Raw genomic sequence first — 13,953 nt, 5'->3', positions numbered from 1 at the left:
TGGCCAGTAATACAGACAAGTAGCTTACTGGAGGAGGGGGCACAAGGAAATCTTTGCCTGCCCCCTCCTTGATTTCCTCCTTTAAACATAAGCTTTCTAATCCTAGCTGTCGTGAAAATGAAAGGCAGAAAATACAAGGGAAAGGCCTAAAGAATCACAAAGACACCACAACTCTAACATCTACCAGCTGCTGAACCCATGCTGGCAGCTACACACTGCCACATTTCTTTATTGAGCCAAATAAACTACCACTTGCTGATGGCACTCCTGTATGAATTTTGTTACATGTAGCCAAAGGCAGCTGAACTGACACCCGGAAGGCCAGAGTGACTGGAGTAGAGAGAGTGGCAGACAGGGCTGGGTTACACAGGAGCTAAGGTCAGGTTAAGGACTTTGTATTTTATCTTGGGAACCAAAAGAAGGAGCCACTTAATTATTCATTAGGAAAACGCAAAACAAAACTGAGAGGTGACAGTGTGCTAGCACCCCTCACTCTCAGCGCCTCCTCAGCCTCAGCGTCCACTCTGGCGGCACTTAAGCAGCCCTTCAGCCAGCCACAGCACCGTGGGAGCCCCTCTCTGGGCTGGCTGAGGCAGAATCCGCCTTCCTCCACTTGCGGGGAGGTGTGGAGGGAGAGGTGCGGGTGGGAACTGGGGCTGCGCACCGCGCTCCCAGGCCAGTGTGAGTTCCGGCAGCCATGGGCATGAGCACTGGCTCTGCGGGCCCCGCACACGGAGCAGCCAGCCGGTGCCACAGGCCCAGGGCAGTGAGGGGCTTTCCGTAGCTGCTGGCCCGGGTGTGGCACTCAAATTCTTGCTGGGTTTAGCTGCCTCCCGGCGGGGCGGGGCAGGGCTCAAGACCTGCAGCCCACCATGTCTGAGCTCCTACCCCTGGAGGGGGCTCCCGCGCGGCCTGAGCCTCCCCAAGGAGCGCCGCCCACTGCTCCGTGGCGCCTGATCCCATGGACAGCCCAAGGGCTGAGGAGTGCAAGTACGGCTGGGGACTGGCGGGCAGCTCCACCTGCAGCCCAGGTACAAGATCCACTGGGTGAAACTAGCTGGGCTCCTGAACGGGATGGGGACTTGGAGAACTTTTAGATCTAGTCGGAGGATTGTATGTGCACCAATCAGCACTCTGTATCTAGCTCAGGGTTTGTAAATGCACCAATCAGCACTCTGTGTCTAGCTCAGGGTTTGTGAATATACCAATTGGTACTCTGTATCTAGCTAACCTAGTGGAGACTTGGAGGACTAGCACTCTGTGACTCTGTGTCTAGCTCAAGGATTGGAAATACACCAATCAGCACTCTGTGTCTAGCTTAAGGTTTGTAAATACACAATGAGACACGACTTCACATTCTAGCTTAAGGTTTGTAAATACACAATGAGACATGACTTCACATCCACCAGGATGGCTATAACAAAATAGGTGAAGGAGGTGAAGAAACAGGAACCCTGATGCATTGCTGGTGTGAATATCAAATGACACAGCCTCTGTGGAAAACAATTTGACAGTTTCTTAAAAGATTAAACATAAATTTATCACACAATGCAGCAATTCCATTCCTAGGTATCGAAACAAGAAAAATGAAAACATATGGACACAAAGACTTGTACAAGAATGTCCATAACATTAGTCATAACAGCTCCAACCTGGAAACTACTCAAATATCCACCAACTGGTAAATGGATACACAAAATGTGATATAACCACACACCGGAATACTATGCAGCAATGTAACGGAACAAACTACTGATATGTGTGCTATGATACAGATAAACTTCAAAAACATGTTAAATAAAAGCAGCCAGACAAAATACCAGCATCGTATGATAAACGTCCAAAAAAAGCCAATCCATGGGGACAGAAAATAGATCAGTGGCTGGCCATGGCTGAAAAACAGGGATTAACTGTCAACAGGCACAGAGGATCTTACGCTGTGGGTGACGAACAGGTCTAAAACTGGATTCTGGCCATAGTTGTGCAACTTGGTAAATTTACTACAAATCATTTTATTGTACATCTTAAAAAGGTGAGTTTTATGATGTGCAAATTCTGTCTCCAAAAAAAGCTATTATAAAAGAGAGAGAGGGCTGGGTACAGTGGCTCACACCTGTAATCCCAGCACTTTGGGAGGCCGAGGTGGGTGGATCACTTGATGTCAGGAGTTTGAGACCAGCCTGGACAAGTGGTGAAACCCATCTCTACTAAAAATACAAAAATTAGCTGGACGTGGTGGCGGGCACCTGTAATCCCAGCTACTCGAGAGGCTGAGGCAGGAGAATCGCTTGAACCCAGGAGGCAGAGGCTGCAGTGAGCCGAGATCGAGCCACTGCACTCCAGCCTGGGTGACATAGTGAGACTCCATCTCAAAAAAAAAAGAAAAAGAAAAAAAAAAAAAGAACGAGAAAGAGACAGAAGCCACTGAAAGATTTTAAGCAAAGTGGGAAATGATGCAAATTTTAAAACAGCACTATAAAGAGAGGTCATTGGCCAATGGTATATGTTTGGAGGTGAAGGGCCCAGTGGTCTCTGCCCAACTCAAACCCAAGAGAGACAGAAACACAAGCGCAGGTTGAACACACTGAAATTGAAAGCTTGATGCAAACAGAACCAAGATAGAAAAAACTGCCTTCAAAACCATCCTCTGGTGCCTTTCCATTTTTCTAATTCATGGCACATCCATCCTTCCAACCTTACCAGGCTTGGACAGGCAGAATCGGTTGACTCCTTTGGAGAGGTTATAAATCCCCACATTCTCACGTCCATTTCCATCCTGATAAAATTCCTAAGGGAGCAAAGCCAATACAATGACTTATTGGGAGAGATGGAGACACCAAGATGATTAATAATATTTCTCTTTCCAAACCAGTCATCTGTTTTGCCCATTAATCATCAGAGCAGTTGGGGGCCACAGGAAAATTAAAAACCTCCCAAAACTTCCAACGAAAGTGTGCTATTTTTCATTCAATCAACTAATATTTATTGAGCGCCTGCTATGTGACAGACACAAGGCTGGGCCTTGGGAGGCACGACCATGGCTCCTGCTCTCACGGGGCTTATGTTCTAATACAAGAAGACAAAATCAATGCGTCAACAAATAAATTAGTGATCTCAGCTGGTCAGTAAAGAAGCTGTGAAAATAAACAAGAAAGCAAGAAAAGAACAATCCCTGCCTAGGGGTCTTTAGCATGCTGGTCTCAGGGCACATCTCTCCTGAACACGGGCTACAGCCTGTATGAGAAGGAAAAACCAATGACACGTGTTTCTGGAGAAGACACAGCATTCCAGGCAGAGAGGAGAGTGTGTGCAAAGGCCCCGAGGAGGAAGTGAGCTTGGTGTGGGACTGGAGAGGACCACTGTGGCTGGGGCCTGGCGAGTGACGGGAGAGTGGGAGGAGATAAAGAAAAGGTTAAGGAAGTGTCAAAAAAAAAAGAAAAAAAAAAAAAAGATCGCCGGGCACGGTGGCTCACGCCTGTAATCCCAGCACTTTGGGAGGCCGAGACGGGCGGATCACGAGGTCAGAAGATCGAGACCATCCTGGCTAACACAGTGAAACCCCGTCTCTACTAAAAAAAAAAAAAAAAAAAAAAAAAAAATACAAAAATTAGCCAGGTGCGGTGGCGGGCACCTGTAGTCCCAGCTATATGGGAGGCTGAGGCAGGAGAATGGCTTGAACCTGGGAGGCAGAGCTTGCAGTGAGTGGAGATTGTGCCACTGCACTCCAGCCTTGGCGACAGAGTGAGACTCCGTCTCAAAAAAAAAAAAAAAAGAAAAAAAAAAGGTCTTATTACAAGGGAGTTGGAAATTCACTCCACTGCTGGAAGGGAAATGTTTCCTAAATATCTAAAACTTATTATGAACCGAATATTTATCTCCTATACAAATCAGCCTGTCGAGTTTTTGTAATTAAGCAGTTAGGGGAGGAAGCTGGCACATGAAACACCAGTTTCAATTCTTCTAGTTTCTCTACAAACAAACTAAGAGCTGACAATGACATCTGCCACTGCTTGACATCAAAACATTATAGAAAATTCATGACGGGATCAACATAGGTGCTCCTGAAGCCCATGTCACACTGCCTTTCAGGCCACAGAGACAACAGTCAACAAGATACTAAGATCCTGTTTACAGCTCCATCCTCTGTGCTGGAATAAATATACCAGAGAAGGTGAGGCACAGTGGCTCACACCTGTAATCCCAGCACTCTGGGAGGCCAAGGCGGGTGGATCCCCTAAGGTCAAGAGTTCAAGACCAGCCTGGCCAACATGGTGAAACTCTGTCTCTACTAAAAATACAAAAAAAAAAAAATTAGCTGGGCATGGTGGCACGCACCTGTAGTCCCAGCTATTCGGGAGGCTGAGGCAGGAGAATCGCTTGAACCCAGGAGGCAGAGGTTTCAGTGAGCCGAGATCATGCCACTGCACTCAGCCTGGGCAACAGAGCGAGACTCCATCTCAAAAAAAAACACAAATATATATATCAGAGAAACTCACTTGGCAGCATCTTAATAAACAAGAGCAGTGTACACCAAGGACACTTTGATACCTAAGAGGGTCACTTAAGCCCTGCCATAACCCTGAGAAGTAGGTATTAAGATCTCAATTTTCGGTGAAAACTGAGGCTGAGACGAAGTAAATGAATTTACCCAAACCTATTATTACTAATAATATAAAGCCAGCATGCTCTGTACTATACCAAAGGCCACCCCGAATCACCAGTCACATTTAATGTGTGGCCAGGACAAGGAAGTCTCCTAAATACAGGGGTCCTTCCACTGAGAGATTATAAATGCTTCCTGCTTATGCCTTGCATAAGAGGTGGGCGAGTGGAGAAGCAGAAAAGGAAATCTGACTTGACTACGTTTACAATATTCCTGGCATGTTAGGCTTTCTTGATATCCACAAGGCGAGCGTTCTTCCAAATAAGAGACTCCGTAAGTCGTACATACCAGAGTGATGGCGTGAGACAAGGAACATCTCAGCATGTAGCCCGTCTGCCTGAACTCAACTGCAGACACGTCATCCTCCAGCACTTCCACCTCCAGGCTCTTGTTCTTCCAGCACCAATCCTCATGCATGATGCTTACTGCAAAAGCAAACACCAAAAACAGACACATGGGCATCGAGCACACCACCTCCCTGCACACCACCAGAAACGATGATCATGAATTAACTAATTTTAAAAAGCGGTGTGTATGTAGACATAAAGATAGAAATATACACATATATATATATTTATAACTAGCAGTACTTGGAATAAATTACTGCTAAAGAAAACCCGGAACCGAGTGTGGTGGCTCACATCTGTAATTCCAGTACTTTGGGAGGCCAAGGCAAGTGGATGGCTTGAGGCCAGGAGTTCAAGACCAGCCTGACCAACATAGCAAAACCCCATCTCTACTAAAAATACAAAAATTATCCAGGTATGGTGGTGCACACCTGTAATCCCAGCAACTCGGGAGGCTGAGGCAAGAGAATCTCCTGCACCCAGAAGGCGGAGAGGTTGCGGTAAGCCAAGGTCGCACCACTGCACTCCAGCCTGGGTGACAGAGCAAGGCTAAATTTCAAAAAGAAAAAGAAAAACTGGAACCAATGTCCATTACATCAAGAAAGAAATCCAATGTGGCCTGTAAGATCAGGCTACAATAAGGTATTCAGGGATCCACAAACTGTTTCTGTAACTCTTTTCTGCTTTGCAGGCCACATGCTTTGTCGGTCTCAACCACTTGACTTGGCCGCTGTTACACAGGAGCAGCCATAGAGAATCCATAAACAAACGGGCAAGGCTGTGTTCTAAGGAAACTACGCTTATAAAAATAGGCAGTTTTTGGAGTCTGCCAAGCCCTGCCATAACAGAAAATATTAATATAATTTCAGAAAAAGCAGTCTGTTTTATAAGCTATCCACTGCCAGCAGCTCCAAGCTGATTTCTGAAAAAGCGGAAATACAGGCAAGAAGTGGTTGAGAAGGGCAAGGAAAAGGGAAGTAACATTTGTGGACACCAGCTACTTAGCTGGCTCTCTGCACAACGGGCTTTATAAACTTAACTTTAGTCTTGTATTCTGCAGAAAGGTTCTATTATGTCTATTTTACAGATGGGAAAACTGAGTTTCGGGGAGGTCAAGTACTTTGCCATGGTCAGTACTCAGCACCAGTACTGGTGCTAAGTTAGTAGAACACATCAGTGGAGCCATTTCACACTTCCTTTTTCTGGCCTTTAGAAATAAAATGCTGTACATCGAGCACCCTCCCTTAACAGAAGCAGCCAGTGGGCTGTGCAGACAAGGTGGCGGTCAGCTCAGGGCCTGGACTCCTCCATGCTTGTCCAATGCTAAATAATGCAGTCAAGGTCATGAGGCAGAGAAGACTTAAACAAGGAAAGGTACATGGTTGTGATACAATTTGAGACCTGGGTTTTAGAAAGTTTACAAAGACGAGAAGTGTGGGAGGGCCACAGGATGTTGCATTCCAATTCTTACTTTTGTATTTTCCAGGGAGCACGTTGTCAAAGGTGAAAGTCATGGAGTTGACCTTGCCGGAGAGCTGGAGGCTCCGCTTCTCACCCTGGCGGCTCAGGGACTGCAGAGTCACCAGCAGGTCACCACAGGTGTCTGCAGGAAAAAAAAGGGAGGGCCCCATGTGACCCCTCACAAGCTTCATCACAGGTTCGAATCCTAACCCTGTGTAATAGCTTCTTGCTACTGCTGAGCTCCTAAGAGGCAGTGGCGGGAGGGCTTCTTTCAAACTAACACATGTCCACTTGACCCCAAGAAGCCTCCCTCGCATGCAGGTGATCAGCAGCAAACAACAAAGGCAAAAGGAAAAGTTTCCCAAATCCCACCCCTACCTGCTGACTTCTTTGAAACTATGTGTTCTTACTTTCCAGTGATATCTTACCCAAACAAGAGACTTTCCCAGAAACTGATGCCAAGAACTGTACAAAGGCCACATCCATCACAGGCCTGTCGGTCACAGTAAGAGGAAACATCTGTGGTTTCAGTGTCAGCCCTGCTCTGGTCTCTGCCTCAGGAACCATCACCTGCAGAAACGTGGATGGAATGTTAGAGGCTGCATTCAGCGGAATCTTCCCCCTGACCTACAGGGCACTAGAACATTCATCTGGGTCCACAGCTAAAGAGATTTTGAAGGCCAAAAGTTCATTTCCAGGCCGATTTTACAGTCACAACAAATCCATGAATAACTCATGTGAAGGAAACACAGTTCTACCCAGATGAGAAATTAGCCTCAACAGACCCACGTGTATGAACAAAAGTCTATCTGGCCTAATTCTCCACAGGCACACAAAGCTGACCTGCCTCACTTATATACTAGAAACCAAACTACATCCCAGTCCCTTTTCCCGGCTTCAGATCACTTGTAACGTAAGCTCTGAACCTGTCAACACTATGTGGATGACACTTTGGTAGAATTAAGTCATTTTCTTCTTCCTGTTGTTCTGTGTGCCTTTCATGGGCTAAGGAGAGGAACAGATGAAGGGAGCAGCGGCCAACTCTTTCATCCCTAGTAAAGATGACACGGCCCTTCCTTGGAAAAGTCCATCACGCTTCCGAAAGGGCTTCCAAAGGCTTGTCAATGTGGACATCTTCACAAGAAGCCAGCTACCATCTAATAAAGGCAGCTGTCAACCCACACACCATGCTGTTCTGTGGAAGCAGGGAGAATGCAATCTCCTACCCTGTTTCCCACAGAGGGAGGGGCCCCACTCTGCCCTAGAGGAGAGCAGAGTCTAACAGGGAACCTTCCTGGCCCTCTCCCTTTGTGCTACTTTCTCTTCCACAGGGAGGAAGGGCAGCTGCTGATTTGATGGGTAAGAGCCCAGAGAAACAGTCTCTCCCCAAGGGCAGGGCCACTGCACTGAAAGGCATGGTGGGCTGACCTCTGCTCTGTTCTGTCTCTTGCTTGCTTGGGCCAGCTGTGGCTTGGGCCTTTACCATGGTGATGAGACCATAGGCCAGAGCGTCTCCCCCTTCTCGGCCTGCTTGAATGGGTAAGTTGCATGGTCCCTGCCCAGCCATCTTGAAGTCAGGGCAAAGCAGGAAATGGGAAGCTCCATTTTGGCCTGGGGTCCCAGAAGCCACACACTATGGCCATTTTTGAGCTGCCATTAGTGGAGTTCATTTTTGGTCTTCTCTTGGACTCACTGATATTCTACAGCAGCCAGAAGCCTGAAGATAGAGGAGTGACTGGCAGCCTGATACTAATAAACACCAAGACTAGGAAAAAGAGAGACAGATGGCATTATTTTGTAGCTGGATGCCTATCTGGCTCTACTCTACTGGTGCAGGATTGTAAAGACTTAGACACAAGAAGTTGGAAACTGGAATGTTCCTTCTCTAACCCCATTCTAGCTAATAACCCTTTAAAAATCACTGCTTTTTCTCAAAACATTTTAAATTTAAAACAATGCATCGCACCTGAACTTTGTAAGTCCCTGGTTTTGCTTTAAAACAAAATGATCCATGAGCATCCGTCTCCACGGTGACCAAAGACTTGTCCTTGTCTTGAGATGACAGGACAACTTTGTATTTACTCATCTGCTTGACGGTGTCAGGGAAGCGAATGATTGATATCTGACCACAGACACTAAACCTGCAAAGAGAAGACCATTTATTCCAGCATGAGGACTCAATTATAACAGGGAAGGCTCTTATCAACCAAAAAAGATGCAGCCCTCTCCCAGCCCTTGTTCCTGAGAACAGTTTAATCTTCATGAAGATACAGAATGTACTCCAGATGATTCTGGTTTTAAAAAGCAACCTTCATTCTGGTTTTAAAAAGCAACCTTCAGAAAGAAGACTGGACCTTTTTCTACAGAACAAGGGCCCGTAGTGGGGCTGTTTGTGCGTTCTGGGTGACATCTGGCAATCCTCCACTGCAGAGGCAATTTTAAGAAAATCTGTAGATAATAAAAACATTCCAGGTAATTGGATCATTGACAGTGGTGCGGCCTTGGACTGAGAATGTGGGCTAGCCCTTAAAAGCAAGAGCTCTAAGCTGCCTAAGAAACTGTGGCATTAACCAGGCCATCAAATAAGGCAGGATTATCAAAGACGTCTTCCTTACTTATGATTATATATAATACATGGATGAAAGCAAACTGGGCTATTGGAACAGAAAAGGTAATTAAATTAAAAAATACAGAGCTAAAATTGAACTCCTTGGGAGGTAGGAGCCACAAACGTAACTCATAACGGAAAATCCCTATTAAGGTAATGACTCAGATTTGAGATTCTAAATAAGGAGTAAGGTGTTGCAAGGCATCCCTCAAAAAACACATGAAAGGTCCCTCTGCGAAGACCACCATCCTTAGAGTGCTGGTCTTCATTTCTGAAGCAGACGGCGCGTTAAAGTGTAATAGTACATCCTAGCTGGAGGTCACAGTTGTCTTTTCAACTGTTCATTTTGAAGGCTCTTCAAGAATCATTTTAGATAAAAATTAGTTACTTTTGACATAAAGATAATCAAGAATGTTGGATTCTGACAATTGGGATACATTAAATGTTGGAACCACCACTCTGCCTCAAATAAAAAACAGTGAAAAACACAATGGAATGGTGGAAGACTGTGTATGTGAAATCCAGGAATCATGAAAAATAGTCATTCCTTCAGAGTGAAGGGACTGCCCAGCTCTATGAGTTCACTATCTCCAGCATGGGTCAACAAACTACGACCCAAGGACCAAGTCAGGGCCCCCTCCTGTTTGTGTATAAACTGCAAGCCAAGAAAAAGTTTTTTACACTCTTAAGTGGTTAAAATTAAAAAAAAAAAATCAAAAGGAAGATAATATTTCACGACATGTAAAAATTATATGAAATGCAAATTGTGGTGTCAAAAAATGTAGTTTTGTTGCACTCTACCCATTCATTTACAAATTGTCTGTCTCAGCTGTTGTCCTAGAGACCGTATGGCTCATGAAGCCTGAAATATTTATTCTCTGGCTCTCCACAGAGAAAGTGTCCCAATCCCAGACCTAGCATATGCGTTTTGGTTCTCACATTCCCCTGCTGTGAACTTTCAGAATAAAAGGATGGGAAGCAAACACTGACACAATCATTCCCAAGGACCTTTCCTATTCTCTTGATTTGTGTACCTGTTAGGGGCCCATTGCCTTGTCTATTTCCTATCAAATCTCTTTGCCTCCGTAAGTTGTAAATATTTGAATCATAAGCTCTGTTTTAGCTCATATTCTTATTAAAAAGAAGTGCCTGTTTCCCCTAAGCCTCAAATCCATACCGGTTTAGTTTGGAAAAATAAACCAAAAGGGTGGTAGAAAAAGGTTCCGTTATACTGAAGCGCTTAAAAATTGATTTGCATCAATAAATTCTTTCAACAGCGTTTAATATCTATATGGACAAAAACAGGTAATATTGGTGGATATTGAGGTAACTCTATTTTCACAGTCATTTGGACAGAAGCCAAAGAGTTTGTTTTTAAAATAAATTGAGTTTTTTTGTTTTTTTTTTTTTAAAGGAAGATTAGGCACCATGGTTCAGCCTATAATTCCAGCACTTTGAGAAGTCAAGGAGGGTAGGTCACTCGAGGTCAGGAGTTCGAGACCAGCCTAGCCAACGTGGCAAAACCCCATCTCTAGTAAAAAATGTAAAAATTAGCCAGGTGTGGTGGAACGTGCTTGTAATCCCAGCTACTCAGGAGGCTGGGGCAGGAGAATCGCTTGAACCCGAGAGGCGGAGGCTGCAGTGAGCTGAGATGGCACCACTTTGTACTCCAGCCCGGGCAATGGAGACTCTGTCTCAAAAAAAATAAAAAGGAAAAGAAATAGTAAGAAGTATCAGTGTGCTAAAAAGGCAAATGTACTATGTTGGCCAAAAAAAAAAAGAGATTTTCCAAAAATGTTCAACAAATGCAATCTTTCTTTCTTTGACCCAAATACTCTGCTTTAAAGGAGAAAATAAATATATTTCCTCCATCTCCGTGAACAGTGCCTCCTCCATCTACCCAGTGGCTCAAATAAGAAACCTGAAACCTCAACAGCACAGGCCTGTGGGTGTGTTCTCCACGTGACCTACCACATCCATCTACTCCTTGCTCCCTCGCCTGCCAGTCGCCTGGGCCCAGCCACCACCATATCTCCTCCAGACAACCACCACCGCCTCATATCTGTCCCCTCCATTCACACCATGGCTTTCCTCCAATCCATTCTCCACACAGCAGCCAGGAAAAAAAACAAACTTTTTAAAGTACCATGATCCCTATCACTCCCTTGCCAACTGACAACTATTTTTTTTCTTGAGACGGAGTCTCACTGTGTTGCTCAAGCTGGAGTGCAATGGCACAATCTCAGCTCACTGCAACCTCTGCCTCCCAGGTTCAAGCAATTCTCCTGCCTCAGCCTCCCGAGTTGCTGGGATTATAGGTGCACACCACCATGCCCCGCCAACCTTTTGTCTGTTTAGTAGAGACCGGGTTTCACCATGCTGGCCAGGCTGGTCTCGAACTCCAGACCTTGTGATCCGCCTGCCTCAGCCTCCCAAAGTGCTGGGATCACAGGCGTGAGCCACCGCGCCTGGCCAACCGACAACTCTTAACGGGTTTCCACTGCATTAGGGAGCAAAGCCCAACGCCAAAGCAGGGCTACAAGGCCCCAGAGCTCCCTGACCTCACCCACCTCCTCCAGCTGCACAGACTGCCTTTCAGGTCCTTCCTATCCTGTGCAGGCCTCTGAGCATGCTGCTCCTCTGCTAGAAAAGGTCCTTCTTTATCTACCTTTCAGTCTTTACTAAGGTCTCTGCAACCCAGAAAGCCTTGCAGAGCTCCCAGTCTAAATGAGCTCTTCTTGTATCACCCTGGTCTCTTCCCTGCACAACACCTGCCATAATTTAGCATCACAAATATATTGTCTTTTTTTAAATCTTGTTATTTTATTTGTTAATTTTTATCTCTTTATTTATTTATTGTTAGACCAGGTTATGAGACTAGCTAGTTTTTGTATTTTTGGTAGAGATGGTGTTTTGCCAAGTTGCCCAGGCTGGTCTCAAACTCCTGGGCTCAAGCGATCCACCCACCTCTGCCTCCCAAAGTGCTGGGATGGATTACAGGTGTGAGGCACCAAGCCTGGCCACAGATGTATTTGTCTTCAGTCTGTCTCCCTGGTAGGGTGAAAGCCCCATCTCTGGAACACTAGTTTGATTAATTATTAGGTACGAAGCATTTCTCAGTGCCTCATCTAGAGTAATTGCGTAAAGTGTTTATGGAAGGTGGGAAGGACTTAAATCCAAGAACTACTTTCTGAGGGTGAGTTGCTTCCTCGTCCCCCATTCACCACTGGACTCCTTGACCTCCACCTTCATCTGTCTACAGAAAAGAGTCACCAGTGGCCTCCTCAGTGATCGAGCCAGCAAACTGTTCACCAGGGCTCCGCTCCCTGGACCTTCCTGTTGGACACTAGCTCCTACCCCAAACTTAGCTTTCTTAGCTCCTATGACCTCACGCTCCCTAGGTCCCCCTTGGGTCACTTGGCACTCTGCTTTTGACCTACTGTTCTTCTAATTCTACCTGTACATATTTGTGGTCCTGGCTGCCACCTGCAGCCGAATCTTCAGGATTTACCATCCATCCAAGCACCTATTGAAGAGCTCCACCTACTGGTCCTAGACCAACGTGGCCAGAACGGAACCTCATCACCTAACTGGCTCCTCTTTCTGTCCCCAGCCATCGCAGCTCTCAAGCTGGGCACCCTAAAGTATCTCACCAATCTGTCCTTGAGTTCCCTACAAGGCAAGCCGTTGTCGCCTCTGCTTACAGACCTCCTGTGCCCAAGTCCTGACCGCTTCAAAGCCACTCTCCCCCATGCCATTGTTTTCAGAATGCCCTATTGAAAACAATGATCAAAGCTTGTTATCTTGATGCTCAAAACTGCTCATGGCCCCTTGGCCCCAGTGGGAGAAAGCCCCTATGCCCTGGTGGGGTGTGAGGAGGTGCTAGGGGGTTGGCCTCATCACCTCCTTCACTTGCCAGTACATTCTGCTCCGGCAGCACGCAGCTTTACATCCGTAGCCACCTCGTGCTGCTTTGAGACTGCCTGATTTTGCTCATGCCGCGCTTCTCCCAAGTAGACCCTGCATTCTCCTTCTAAGCTACTGTTTTGGGAGCACCTGTTGTGTCTAAAGCTGTTCTGCAGGTGACATGCAGGTGGATCTGGGATCTGACCCCAAAGCCCGAGTTCTTGGCACCACACAATCTTGCTTCAGATGATGGTAAAACCACACGAATTCAACCACAAGATGTCCCTGCCTGTACTTCTAGTATAATGAGTGACTACAAGCAGGAAGAACTACACCAATGACCTGAAGCATCTTCCAATAAGCTTTCTCAACCAACAATATCATCTTCTAAAATTTTCAAAGATTAAGCAAAAAGGGATCCTGTGAAAGATCATGAGAGTCAGACATGAAAGATTTTTTAATTTCACGAGCTCATTTTAACTTGAAGCAAGGGACTTTTCATTAAGCATCCAACATGTCAGTACCTTCAGTTTGTAAGATTTAGAACTAATCTTTCTTGGCCGGGTGCGGTGGCTCACACCTGTAATCCCAGCACTTTGGGAGGCTGAAGCAGGTGGATAGCCTGAGGTTAGGAGTTTGAGACTAGCCTGGCCAACATATAGTGAAACCCCGTCTCTACTAAAAAATACAAAAATTAGCTGGACGTGGTGGGGCACGCCTGCAGTCAAAGCTACTTGGGAAGCTGAGGCAGGAGAACTGCTTGAACCTGGGAGGCAGAGGTTGCAGTGAGTCAAGATGGCACCACCGCACTACAGCCTGGGCAACAGGGCAAGACTCTGTCTCTCAAAAAAAAAAAAAAAAGTACTAATCTTTCTTAAGTTCTTAAGCTCAGCAAAGACACACAGATCACAGGTCATTTTGTTTTACATTGGCTGCCAGCATAAACACTGGCGCTTCCAAATCCACAC

General features: G+C 46.0%; 1 protein-coding gene across 2 annotated transcripts in view; it reads right to left on the bottom strand.

Moving 5' to 3' along the window:
* The window catches only part of LOC104668194 (nodal modulator 1), a 64,246-nt gene that overhangs the window by 26,205 nt on the left and 24,088 nt on the right, over positions 1–13,953 (bottom strand). For both annotated transcript variants that reach the window (XM_010370846.2, XM_030924560.1), the window contains exons 12-16: positions 8,438–8,612; positions 6,900–7,041; positions 6,482–6,613; positions 4,952–5,088; positions 2,701–2,788 (exon numbers count right to left, since the gene is read on the bottom strand). In XM_010370846.2, coding sequence (XP_010369148.2) covers positions 2,701–2,788; positions 4,952–5,088; positions 6,482–6,613; positions 6,900–7,041; positions 8,438–8,612 — 674 coding nt within the window. The remainder of the gene's footprint in view (positions 1–2,700; positions 2,789–4,951; positions 5,089–6,481; positions 6,614–6,899; positions 7,042–8,437; positions 8,613–13,953) is intronic.

This window comes from Rhinopithecus roxellana, chromosome 20 (assembly GCF_007565055.1).
Source record: "Rhinopithecus roxellana isolate Shanxi Qingling chromosome 20, ASM756505v1, whole genome shotgun sequence".
In the NCBI taxonomy this organism is placed as follows: Eukaryota; Metazoa; Chordata; class Mammalia; order Primates; family Cercopithecidae; genus Rhinopithecus; species Rhinopithecus roxellana.
The sequence above is the reverse complement of the archived record's forward strand: the minus strand, read 5'-3'. Positions and strand labels throughout refer to the sequence as shown.